Raw genomic sequence first — 12,716 nt, 5'->3', positions numbered from 1 at the left:
TGGCCGCCGCCGCGCCCCCTCCCACGCCCGGGTAGGCCCGGCCCTGGCTCCTGCTCCCCACGGCGGCCACCCCTGCTGCCTTCCTGTCCTCTCGGGCGTTGGGGGGTCGGGCAGAGCAGGACATGGGTGACCGGAAGTGGGAGTTGTGAGTGTCGCAGCCCGGGGCGGGGAGGGCCCAGGCGCTGTCGGGCCTCCGCGACTCACGCATGGAGAGTGCTGGGCGTCGGGCTGCGCACCGACCGCTAACCGGGACGCACGGGCTCTGTGGGGCAGAGGCTGTGCTAAAGCGATCGGCCTCTTCGGGCGCGGGAACATGAGGCCAGGCCCGGAGCCCGCTGCGGGACTGGCGCGCGGTGTGCGGGCCTGCCCGGGTCGCGGGTGAACGGCGCGGCGCCCCGGGACTCGGTAATTGGCGCGCGCGCGCGCGCATGCGCGGGGCGGCGGCGGGCACGTGGCGCGGCGCAGGGCTGCACTGCGCGGGAACCGCCTCGGTGTCCTGGAGCCCTGCGGGCCTGGCGATCTCCTGCCTCCTGTGCCAAGCGTAATGGAGACCGGCGCCACCTGGTCCCTGTAGCCCAGAGCAGCCCGGAGGGGGCCGCCACTTGTCTCGTTTATTCCGTGTGGGCCCTGGAGCCAACCTGTCCTGAGTCCCCACCCTCGCGCGGCTTAGTGGCGGCTTAGTGGCCTCTCCCTGCAGCCCGTCGTTGTTGGCGGCGGCATGGTCTTCTGTCTGGAAAACGAGGAAGTGCGCCGCCCGCTGGGAAGCACCATGGTCCATATCCAGGCCTCTGAAGTCCAGCAGCTGCTACACAACAAGTTCGTGGTCATCTTGGGGGACTCAAGTGAGTGCCCTTCTAGAATCACACTTCCTGGTCCCACACCTGCAGCCTGTTTTCTGCATCTGGACCCTCTGTCTCCATCTCAAATCTACTAGTCAGATACCTAGTCTGTTCCAGTCCAGTAGGTTTTCTCTTTTTATTTCCCTATCGCCTTCCACAGGTGTCCTGACAGATGTAGCTTGTCAAGCTTTTCACCCCATCCTTGCTCAGCATTTTTCTTCCTGACAGTCCCCCACAATGTCCCTCATGGAAGCGGTGGATTGTGCTGTCTGTCTCTTGGGTGACTTGGCTGAATTATTTCTGCCAGGTGATCTTGGGTCACTATATGCTGAGTTGAGGAGTAATGTACAGCTAGAAGGAACAGAGGTAGTGCCAGGACTTTGTAACCTCACCTTCTCTTCTGTCTCTAAGTCAACACTCCACAAAGGTGGTGTTGGGCAACCCCAGCCCTGGGAAGATGGGAGGCCTGGATTTGGAAGGAGCTGGGGTGGAGTGCGGCCTGCCTCAGCCGCAGGATCTCTGTCTCCCTGCAGTCCAGCGGGCTGTGTACAAAGACCTGGTGCTTCTGCTCCAGAAAGACTCACTGCTCACAGCCGCCCAGCTGAAAGCCAAGGTGAGGGAAGCTTGGTGGCCATGCCAGTGGTGGGTGGGCACAGACTCTGGCCTGGTAGGGTCCTCCTCCCTGGCATGGGTCTGACCAGCTGGGTGGGGGGTGGGCAGGGGGAGCTGAGCTTTGAACAGGACCAGCTGGTGGCTGGGGGTCAGCTGGGTGAGCTGCACAACGGGACACAGTACCGGGAGGTCCGCCAGTTCTGCTCGGGTTCTGGCCACCACCTTGTACGCTTCTACTTCCTCACCCGCGTTTACTCCGAGTACCTCGAGGGAGTCCTGGAGGAGCTGACATATGGGCCTGCCCCGGACCTGGTGATCATCAACTCCTGCCTCTGGGATCTCTCCAGGTTGGGGCGGGGGGAGAGGGAAACCTGGGGTGGAGGTATGGCTCAGAGGCCACCCACCCCTGTGCTCTTGCCCACCCTTTGTGCTACCCAACAGGTATGGCCGCTGCTCGATGGAGAGCTACCGAGAGAACCTGGAGCGGGTGTTCATGCGCATGGACCAGGTGTTGCCAGACTCCTGCCTGCTGGTGTGGAACATGGCAATGCCCCTAGGAGAGCGTGTCACTGGGGGTTTCCTTCTGCCCGAGGCAAGTGACCAGAGCCCCTTAGGATAGAGGATGGGGCAGCTGACTGATAGATAGAGGACCCTCCCTCCCAAACCTGCTTCATTCTGTGGCTCTTAGATGCTGCACTTTCTCACTCAGCTCCAGCCCCTGGTGGGCTCTCTGCGGCGGGATGTGGTTGAAGGGAACTTCTACAGCGCTACACTGGCTGGGGACCACTGCTTCGATGTCTTGGACCTCCACTTTCATTTCCGGCATGCAGTACAGCACCGTCACCGGGACGGTGTCCACTGGGACCAGCATGCCCACCGCCACCTCTCACACTTGCTTCTGACCCACGTGGCTGATGCCTGGGGTGTGGAGCTGCCGAAGCGTGACTATCCCCATGGTGAGCCCTACCACAAGTGGGGACGGTAGTGATGCAAAGAGGGCCCTCAGAGCATAGGGCTCATAAACAACAGGACAGAGATCCTCAAGGGGAGTAGAGGCCCCTTGAAGGACCGTTGTAGATCCTGAGTGCTCCTTCCTTCCCCTGGGTTTCTATATGGTCTAGCCATGTGGTCACCTATGTGTATGTGAGTGAGCATTGAGCACATAAGGCAGCATGTCAGAGACCCTTATGCTACAGATAAACGGGAAAGGAATGGGAATACTTTTAGATAGGAGTAGATGTGGGGGGTGGAAAGGCAGAAACAGGAAAGGTAATCCAGGCAGTGTGGCGGAAACAGCGAAGCCCCTTGGCTGGTGGTGTCACCCCTTCAGTTCCTGCCTGCTTATAAAGGGAACGTCGTGGGTGCTTGTTCCATGTCTGCTTCTGCCCTGGATCGTGTCCTCCAAGGCTAAGGTTCCTGCCTCACTTGTTGACAACTCATCCCTTTAAGCCACTTGTCTAGGACAGTTGCTGTGTACATACTACCTACAGGATAGTGTTTATTGAATTGGAGACACGAGTCACGTTAGAAGGCAGTAGTAGCATTAAAGGATGTGAGGGCACAGAGAGGTCAAGAATGTCACTTTTAGCCTGGAGTTGGAGCATCAGGGAAGTGAATTAGGACCTTGATTATATGGTCCAATTTCTTTGTTTTTTTAGGTGAGAACTAAATCTCATCTAAATCAGTTGGAGAACTGATGTCCAACAAAGGAAGGGTTGCTCTAAAGGTTGTAAGGCTAGTTTGTCGTGGCTCAGGTCTTATGAATCCAGTTTGGAGCCACAGAAATAGGAATGTCAAAGGGAAGAGTTGGGTGGGAGGATGAGTTGGTGAGTTTGGTTAGGGCAGATCTCTTTGAGGTACTATGAAGATGTTGAGTAGATTTGGAGTCAGTGGTGCCCAGCAGGGAGGTGGCAGCTGAGGGCATGAATGTGAACAGCGACGGAAAGAGCAAAACAATAGCCATGTTTTGGAGTTGGAAGGGAAGAGGGGCTGGTGGAGGAAACAAAAGGAGACAGGGTAGAGTCACTCTCAGGGAGGACAGAGGCTCTTGGCCACGTGACTTGTCAGGAAGCAAGGAAGTGGTTATGTTTCGTAGGATAAGTGTTGAAGGCGTAGAGTAGGGTTGAAAGAGGAAGTGAGCGGTTGATGAGAGAATGGCACCTGGGCAAAATACTCTTTGTGGGAGGAAATATGAAAGGAACAAGGGCCTACTGGGAGAAGGAAGCGACAGGATCTTTGTTTTTAAGAGAGAAGGTTTACTAAGCTTATTTATTGGTCTGTGGCGAGGAGCTGGGAGAGGAAGAAGCTAAAGATACAGGAGCTGGGCAACAGAGGGAGGAGACTGGAGGGGAGCATGAGGTCAGAACAAAGGCAAGTCCACTGACTATTGAGACAGGCAGGGAAGAAAGAGCGCAGCTTGGGCTTGGCCTGAAATGAGAGGGGATGAGGAAACCTGGGTAGGAAGTAGAGGGTGCTGTGTTCTCCAAGAGGAGGGAGTAGAGGTTTAGAAGTGTGGACAGCCAGAGTTCAGGGCGGCCTGGCTCCCCAGGCCTACCTAAAACAACCATCCCATTCCTAGACCCGTGGATTGAGGACTGGCCAGAGCCGGATCATCTCTTCCAGGGGAGCCAGGGGCAGCCCCCAGACTTCAGGGAGCAGCTGGCCTTGCCCCCACCCTCTCCCTTACCCCTTCCCATGCATTTTCCCTACCCTCTTCCTCAGCCCTCCCCACCTCCTCTGTTTCCACCCCTGCCCCAGGATCCCCCTTTTTTCCCAGGCCAGCCCTTCCCACCCCATGAATTCTTCAATTTTAATCCAACAGAAGACTGCTCGATGCCACCCCACTTAGGTAGGTGCCTCTACAACCTCCCAGCACACCTTTTCCAGCATCCCCTTGAACCTCCCCCATCCTAGCCTTCTTTGTCCGGGTGGGCTGAGAGGAGTTGGGTAGCCCTTGTGCCCCCCAGGCTTGGGTTCAGTCACTGCTGAGTCTGGAGCAGCATCTGTAGACTCGTTAATTAGCTCATTGATTGTCACAATTTCCTGACTTGGAAGTAGGGGAAGTAGTATGGCCATTTTGCAAATGGGGAAATTGAAGCCCAGAGAAACTCACCCTGGAAGACCAGAACTGCCTGAAGGCAGAGCTGGGCTCACCCTGGCCAGAAGCCCACTCTGATAATGGCTGGTTCTCTTGTAGGATGTAGCCCCGGAGTGAACTTTGTGCCTGGCCCCCTGCCTCCTCCAGTCCCCAGCCCTATCCCCCATGGTCAGCACCGGGGCCTGACCGTCCACCGGGGGATGCCACGCTGTATTCACACCAGCCCCTACCACGTGCCAAGGACAGGGGCACCCTGCAGGCAGCGTCCCAGACACTCAGACAGGCTGATCCATCCATACAAACTGGACAGATGGCCTCCTGCCCATTCGGGGACGTGGCCTGGGTAGAGTGGATCTTATGCTGGGGCTGAATGTGCCAGTGGCCCTGCAGTGCCTGCTTGCCACCCCAGGTGCTGGGCCAGGGTATCTTGCTATGCCTGGCATTGTTGTTGTCCATTGCTGTCACCAATAAAAGCATGGAAGAACAGAGGAGCATCTTTTTGTGTAAGGGAGTAGGTCTCCCAGCCATGATCTTAAAAGTTGGGGAGGCTGCCTCTGGGCTCTCTGTGACCTTGGACCTTTTAACCCACACTGTTTAGAATCATTGAATGCATCCTTCCTACTGTCTCACACACTTGTTTACACCCTCACCAGAACACACGTGTACTTAACAAAGACTCTGGAGGGGTTCTCTGTTGTCAGCAGCTCTTTGGGATTGGGAAATATCAAGGGCTGAGTTGAAATTGTCAATATTTTATATGCAGTTTGGAATCTGGCTAGATCTCACCTATACCAGTCTCACACATTCGTGTGTATGTTCAACATTCATCTGCTCCTGGAGATACAAGACACATACCTTGCACAATTTCTTGGCACATGGTAGACACTCGTTAAGTGGTTGGAACTAAACAAAAAGCTCCCGAGCCCATGTGGGAGACTGATTAGAACCCTCCTCCTCTCAGAAATCACCCAAGCAAAAGTAAAAATGAGAAACAGAAATGTAAATACCATATCTGATGACCAGGAAAGAGCAGAAACTCCAAACAATGAATTAGGTGGATAGGCTGAAAAACTCACTGGAACCACTGCACGGTACAAATCAGTTTGGAAATTCTTGGGCAGCATTTACTAAAGTTGAACATTTATGTACTCTGTGATTCAGCAATTTCACTTCAAGAGAAATGAGTACATCTAGACATCTACGAAAAGACCTGTGCAAGAATATTCATAGAAGTTTTTTTCATAGTAGCCAAAACTTGGAAACAAGCCAAATGTCCATCAACAGGAGAGTGGGGGCCTCCCTGTTGGCGCAGTGGTTAGGAATCCGCCTGCCAATGCAGGGGACACGGGTTCGAGCCCTGGTCTGGGAGGATCCCACATGCCATGGAGCAACTAGGCCCATGCGCCACAGCTGCTGAGCCTGCGCTCTGGGGCCTGTGAGCCACAACTGCTGAGCCCGCATGCCACAGCTGGTGAAGCCCGCGTGCCTTGAGCCTGTGCTCCACAGCGGGGGAAGCCACTGCAATGAGAAGCCCGCACACTGCAATGAAGAGTAGACCCTGCTTGCCGCAACTAGAGAAAGCCTGCGTGCGGCAACGAGGACCCAATGCAGCCAAAAATAAATACATTAAAAAAAAAAAAAAACAGTGGGTAAATATTCGTCCCATACAATGGGACAGTAATAAAGGAGAACAAAATGCTGACAGATGCAACGACACGGATAAATCTCACAGATGTAATGTTGAAAGAAGCCAGAAACTAGAGTACATTTTATATGATTTTATTCTGCATGATTTCAAGAATAGGCTAATCTATGGCGATAGAAATCAGAATTGTGGTTACCTTTTGGGGGAGGTATTGATTGGGAAAGGGCATTATGGAACTACCTGGGATGATGGAAAAGTTCTATCTGGCTGGTAGTTACATGGATACACACAAAGACACACAAATGTGTAAAAGTTTATTGAGCCAGAGACCTCCCTGGCAGTCCAGTGATTAAGACTCTGTCCTTCCAATGCGGGGGGTATGGGTTCAATCCCAGGTCGGCCTGCATGCTGTGCAGTGAGGGCAAAAAAAAAAAATTTTTTTAATTGAGCCATACCCTCGATATTTGTGCATTTTATTCATATGTAAAATGTATGAATTATATGTCAATTAAAAGGGAACCAGTGGAGTTCCCTGGTGGCCTACTGGTTAGGATTCACTGCCATGGCCTGGTTCAATCCCTGGTCAGGAACTGAGATCCCACAAGTCGTGCAGTTTGGCCAAAGAAAAAAAAGAATATCCAGGAGTGGTTTAACATTAAAAGACACCTAAAAATTTGATTCACCATATAAACAGAATAAAGCAGAATAAGTAGTCCTTGTAGTAGATGAAGAAAAAAAAATTTTTTTAACATTCGACATCCACTCATGATCAAAACTGCTAGCAAACTAGGAGTAGAAAGGAATTTCCTTGACTGGATAAAGATTAACTATCAAAACTCCACAGTAATTCTTAATGGTGGAAACTTAAAAGCAGTTCTTTTAAAATCAGGATCAAGTCAAAGTTACCTGTGAACAGCAATTCCATATACCATTGTCTGGGAATTCCAGCTTGTATAGTCAGAAGATGAACACAAAGGAAGAGGACCTATCCTCATAACATCTGGCTTTTAGATGGTTGTGGTATCCTTGGGTTTAGAGGGCTTCACAACTTTCATATATGTTACAAGTATTTTGCAAGTATACAGTATCACATATCAATTTTAAAAACTTTTTTGGTTTTAGACATTTGAAGACACAGGCCAGAAAATATGATAAAAGCTACAGCTCCTAAGTTCTTTTATTTTGAAGATGGAAAATATTTGAAAGGTAATAGAAATGTTTGCTCAGCAGAAAATAACTTGTCCAAAGTTGGTTGCGTCCAGATCCTGACAGAACCTCACAAAAGACAGGTCTTTACCCCCGGAAGAATGGAATAATAGACTAGGGTTGGGACAGCAGTCGGAGACAGTGAAACCGTCTAGATTGGGCCCTTCCTTCTCCGGGATTCTCATGAGCTCTGCCCTCGATGCCTCTGGGTTTCAGGCTGGGGAACTCGGGCTAGAGTTTTGGGTTAAGGAGATTTTGAGGAGTCAGTGAAGCCGCCAGTGGGCCGGAGATGCTCCTTCCTGGCCCCAGGATCTACCCTCTCCGCCACTGACGGCCCGGCCCGGGAGATACCTCTCCCCCTCCTCGTTTCCTTCCCACACCCAGCCAAGCCCGACTCTTCGTAGCCAGAGCTGGAGGTCTCCGCCAGGGGAGCAAGCCATGCACCGAGTCAAGGGGCTGCGATTCCGGGGGTGGGGTGGAGGTGGGGGGAGGTGTTGATTTACGGGGGTGGCTAGCACTTTCCCTGTGGGGGTGCCCATTTCCTTCCCAACGTCAGGCCCATGCCCACCCAACTGTGCCTCCACGGCCAACGCGCCAGCTCGGCGCTCTCCAGCCGTCGCCCTGACCCCTCTCCCGCGCAGGTGAGCCTAGAGGTCGCTCCTGGAGCAACCTGCCCGCGCAGCGCAGGTCTTCTCCTCCTCCTCCCCCAAGGACCCAGTCGGCCCACTCCTCCTCTGTGGCCACGGACTCTACGCGAGTAGAGCTGCTCCCCTCACCCGCTAGCGGGGGCGGAGTCGCCCCCTTTCCCCGGCACAGAAGCGTCTGGGTGAGAGCGCCCCCTCCCGTCTTCCCGTAGCTGGTCCTGAGCGGTTCCCTGGGCGCCGCACCGCCTGCTTCCAGGGACCCCTCTTCTTCCCTCTAGGGTGGCCACTGACAACTCTAGCTCAAGTGGAGCCCCCAGCCTTATGATGCCCCTTGACTATGCCCTCTCTGACCCTCCCGCATCCTGGCCGCTCCTACTAATTGCTCCCCGGTCCTTGGGGAAGAGGAAAGTCCTACCGGGCACTCCTGCTCCTAGGCGCCCCCCAGGGTGCGTGTATGCCGCTGTGGATCCTCTCCCTGCTTTCTCACATGCAAGGCCCCTCGCGGCTGACACCTCCTCCACTCCGGTTCTCTATGCTCCGCCTGAGCTGATTATTTTTCTGGCCAGGCCACAAGCGTTACTGGAACCCCACCCCATCTGAGCCCGCTGCGGGGTTGGATGGGGTAAGGCCGGCAAAGAAAACTCACCCAACCTCCCAGGTCACTGAGGCCAGTGGGACAGCTTTCCCTTCTTGGCCCAAACGCAAGGGCTTAGAACTTCATTCCAGCAAGTTCATTCTCCCCAGGCTTGCATTATTAAGCGTTTTAAGTCTAAATGGATGACTTTGTCTACATTTAAAGTAATTTCAGGAGTTATGTTTTTCTTTCCTCTCTGCAAGGTCCCTCACTTTATTTCCTTTTATCTGTATACTCCATCCCATTTGGGTGGCTCTAGAGTTGGCCATTCCATTCTATTTTTTGTTCTTATCAAAAAAAAAAAAAGAAAAAGAAGAAGAAGAAGAAAAAAGTGTCTGGTTTTGTTGGCATGCATTTTAAGTTTGTGTGGAAAAAATCGCATTATTTCTCGTTCAGCTTCTTTTCACTCAACGCTAGGATTTCAAGATCAATCCGTATAGCTTCCACCCTTTCCAACTGCTGCCTCCTCTCCACAGTGCTCATCCACCATGTTTCACATTTTCAACTCCTGCCACAGGTGAGTGCAATCCTCATTCTCAGACGTATCCCCTCAACATATCCCCTCACCTGCAGCACTTCTCACAGTGTGCAAAGGTATCCCTTGGGAGTCTTGTTAAAATGCAGGTTCTGATTCATCACGCCTGGGGCGAGGCCTGAGACTCTACATTTGTAGCCAGTTTACAGGTGATGCCTATACTGCTAGCCCTGGGACCACACTTTGAGGAGCAAGGCCATTATGGGCCTCTGTGAGAATTCATTTTGGGTTGCTGGGTCACAGGGTATGTGTTGATCTAAGTTGGTAAGTATTGCCTATCTGCTCTCCAGTCTGGCTGTGCCACCCTACCCCACACCAGCAACGCAGGAGGGTAGAAGATATATATTTATGTGGGGAAGGGAAGAAGGCCTTCTCCTTGCTCCTGCCAAAATCCTGCCCCCCAGTGTGTCTGGTCTGGGCCAAAACCTCCTCTCTCAATCAGACTGGCCCCAAGGCTCCGGAGTGATGTCCCTGGCTAGCAATGCACAGCCAAGTCAATGATGGGCCCAAGATTGGCATCCTGGCTTCATCTCTGACAGGAGCTTAAAGAACAGGCATTGAGAAGCCCTGGGGTCTTCAGTTAGGCTATATTTCCTCCATTGCTTTCCCTTTAGTAGCCTGTTAGGCTGGACTAGGACTCAAACAACCTGGCCTTGCCACTGGCAAGTAGCTATCCTGTGCCTGACTTCTCATCTCTAAAATGGGATGGTAACAGCATAGCTACAGTTTGTGGTGTGAGGAGTCAGTCCAGAAACTTTGCCTCACATACCAAGTGCCCCACAGGGGCCCCAAGACAGGTGTTCTTGCCTTTGTTTTAACCAAGAGGAAAATGAAGTTCAAGAAGGCTTAGCAATTTTTACCAAAGCCATGGAGCTAGAAAGTGACAATGCTGGAATTCAAACCCAGCTTCAGCTAATACACCAGAGCCCATGCTAACCATGAAGCTATGCCGCCTCCATGTCCTGCCTTGCCCTTGCTACCAGGTCATATTTCAGGGAGAACTGAAAGGAAAAAAGGAGGACTGTGTCTGGGGTTTCAGGTGCTGATGTTGATGACCAGTGGCATGCAGAGTTATGAAACTCCACAGCGAGTGGGTTTTAGCAAAAAATGAACCTGGGTTCTAGGGGCTGGTCCCCAGGGCTTGAGTATTTAGCTGGCAGGAGAGGGGCCTTTTGGTTGAGGGATTTAGGAGCAGGGATTTTAGGGTTATATATATACTGGGGTCAAGACTAGATTGGGGAGGGTCAGGGATTAGGTGGAGGTCTGGAGTGGGGTGGGGGTCAGGTGGTGGGTCTTCTCTATCAAATGTCTTGCCTGTAGTAACTGATCACTCACTGTTTTATTTGGAGGGTTAGCTGATGTGTGAACAGCCAGCATCCTGGGCATCAAGGGATGCCACCTTCCAAGGCCCTCCTGTTGCTGTAAGCAACTTGTTGGGTTGGTTTTAGAAACCCGTGGGCCATGCTTTCCCCACTCACATAGCTGTGCAAGACATCTTCTGGCACCAAGCCCCAGCCCCAAGCATTTCACAATCAGAAGAGTTCAACACCTGCATATTTTGAGATTTCATGGCATACAACGTTTTACATTTTGTTCACATTCGTCCATCCTCTGTTTACCATGGTAGGGCCCCAGATGTATCCATGACAGAACATTACTCTGAAGGCCTAGAGAAGCCTTCTGCTCTTTAGAGTTCAATACAGTATCGTACAGTTTTCTGGTCTTTTCAAAGTACTTCACACATAGATATTATTGCTTTTGACTCACAACAGCTCCATGACAGGACCCACTTAATACCAAGGCTCAAAGAAACCAAAATACCAAGGCCACACATTGCATAGGTGGGTGAAATGGGACTTCTTGTTTGTTTTTCCATAGCAAACCTCAGGAGTCTTAAAGAGTAAGTGCTCTCTGGGAACCTCACTACACTGGTTGGCCCATTTCCCAGAGGTGGGGATGTGGACTGAGGCAGGAGGTAGGAAGTCTAGGGAGTGGGGAATGCTTGGGCAGACAGGTCCGGAAGGTGAGTTGGCTGAGGTCCCATGAGGCTTCTGGCTAGCCCTCTCCCAGCTAAGTTTCTGTCAGTGGGCGCTTTCTAGAGCCTGGGGAAGTGGAAAGAGGAGGTTGGTGGGGGGAATGGCAAATACAGAGGTACCCAAGTAGTTCTCTATGAGTCTGAAGCTGAGGCAGTTGAGCAGCTGCAAGAAAAAGATGCTGCCAGCTGCTATGGGGGCCCCAGTGGTGTCACCACATGCATGTGGGAGCTCTTGATGGCTTGGTCAAGCTCTGCCCCTGGCTAAGCCTTCTGCCCTAACGTCTCTTCTCAAAGTCCCTGCCCCCCGACCCCAAGTACCTGCAGCATCAGCTTGAGGGAGGTGCCCAGAGGTCAGGCCAGTCTACCCTGCCAGTTCCAACAACATCATGCATGCCCTGACCAGTCCCAACTAGGGACTGAAGGTCTGGGGCCTGCTGAGGTAGGAAGGCCCTGGTCCCAACTGCCCTCCCTCTCCCCTGGGCTTCAGGCCCTAGGCCAGGGCTCAACAGACACAAGCAGCAGGATGGGGTTGCCCTTCTATTGGTCCAAGTCCTGAGCATGGCTTGGGTGAGACATGGAGGTGAGGAGGCCCACGAGGCTCAGCAGTATGGAGAAAAGCAGCAGGAAGGAGGCCATGAAAAGCAGGGTAGGGCGGGCACTGAGCACCAGCAGCAGGACAGCCGGCAGCAGATGGAGCCACGCTGCAGCTGCCACGGGCCACGAGGAGCTCAGCAGGTGGGAGCCAGTGGTGAAGAGCGTGTGGCACAGCATCAGCACCAGCAGCAGGCAGAGGATCCCCTCTAGACCCCACAGCACATGCTGCAGCGGTTGTCGCCAGCCTGATGTGGTCCACCACTGGGTCCAGCTCGGGGGCACGTGGCACACGCACCAGCGCACCCAGCCCTCCCGCGTGACCCAGGCCGACCAGGGCACCGCACGCTGTGGCCCCTCGCCAGCCCCGATGGCATGTGTCTCCGCTCGCGGCTGCTGCATCGCCGCTGGTGCACCTGGGGAGAGGGCCACGCCAGCTGCAGGAGCAGCCCTGGAGATGCCTGGCACCTCCGGGTGGGTGAGAGCGCAGGGGTCAGGAGGGTACCAGCATGGGTGTGGTGGGGCTTTGAGCTGGGGCATGGGTCTTACCTCTGGGCAGAGCCACCTAGGTCATGTTGCTTCCTGCAGCGCCCAGCCAGAGTTGAGCCCCCACTCTCACTGCCCCCACCCCTCCCAAAGGAGCCGCATTGTGACCTGGGCTGGGGTGGGGGGGTCCAGCCAAGAGAGGAAACACTGCAGGGTATGAGGCTTACCTGAGCCTCTTTCATGGACCCTCTGGGCTGGCAGGGGAGTCTGGTGAGCCCACAGATGTAGCTTCTCATGTTTTCTTGTGGAAAGACCTCTCTGGATCCCTCCCTTCCCTGCTGGCCGATATCCAGTCGCACTCCACTCTCTTGTAGTTCTTTCTCTCTGGACCC

At 53.4% G+C, this 12,716-nt stretch overlaps 2 protein-coding genes across 7 annotated transcripts; one reads left to right on the top strand and one right to left on the bottom strand.

Moving 5' to 3' along the window:
* The first annotated feature begins 4 nt into the window (after positions 1-4).
* On the top strand, positions 5-5,036 carry PCED1A (PC-esterase domain containing 1A). 6 transcript variants are annotated; one of them, XM_082643762.1, is made up of 8 exons: positions 5-145; positions 698-842; positions 1,373-1,452; positions 1,560-1,798; positions 1,893-2,043; positions 2,140-2,407; positions 4,030-4,299; positions 4,648-5,036. In XM_082643762.1, exons 2-8 carry the CDS (start codon positions 719-721, stop codon positions 4,893-4,895), a joined length of 1,380 nt encoding a protein of 459 aa, XP_082499888.1. In that variant the 5' UTR covers positions 5-145; positions 698-718; the 3' UTR covers positions 4,896-5,036. The 6 variants fall into 6 exon arrangements, with proteins under 6 accessions (XP_082499888.1, XP_082499890.1, XP_082499889.1 ...); XM_082643764.1 differs by having other exon boundaries at positions 97-405; positions 1,713-1,798; positions 2,161-2,407; XM_082643763.1 differs by having other exon boundaries at positions 97-405; positions 1,713-1,798.
* A 6,748-nt stretch (positions 5,037-11,784) lies between these two features.
* Positions 11,785-12,240, bottom strand: TMEM239 (transmembrane protein 239; the record flags this gene model as incomplete). The annotated part of the gene is made up of 1 exon (XM_082644562.1): positions 11,785-12,240. The coding sequence occupies one exon, from the start codon at positions 12,238-12,240 to the stop codon at positions 11,785-11,787; it is 456 nt and encodes a 151-aa protein (XP_082500688.1).
* Between the last annotated feature and the right edge of the window lie 476 nt (positions 12,241-12,716).

Source organism: Mesoplodon mirus (assembly GCF_964341445.2).
Source record: "Mesoplodon mirus genome assembly, chromosome: 15".
NCBI classification, from domain to species: Eukaryota; Metazoa; Chordata; class Mammalia; order Artiodactyla; family Ziphiidae; genus Mesoplodon; species Mesoplodon mirus.
The sequence above is the reverse complement of the archived record's forward strand: the minus strand, read 5'-3'. Positions and strand labels throughout refer to the sequence as shown.

Bases quoted from the DNA above. Each gene is read 5' to 3' on its own strand.
- PCED1A (XM_082643762.1), top strand. From the start codon at position 719: ATGGTCTTCTGTCTGGAAAACGAGGAAGTGCGCCGCCCGCTGGGAAGC. The intron at 843-1,372 runs GTGAGTGCCCTT...GTCTCCCTGCAG, and splicing joins GGTCATCTTGGGGGACTCAA to TCCAGCGGGCTGTGTACAAA. The intron at 1,799-1,892 runs GTTGGGGCGGGG...GCTACCCAACAG, and splicing joins TGCCTCTGGGATCTCTCCAG to GTATGGCCGCTGCTCGATGG.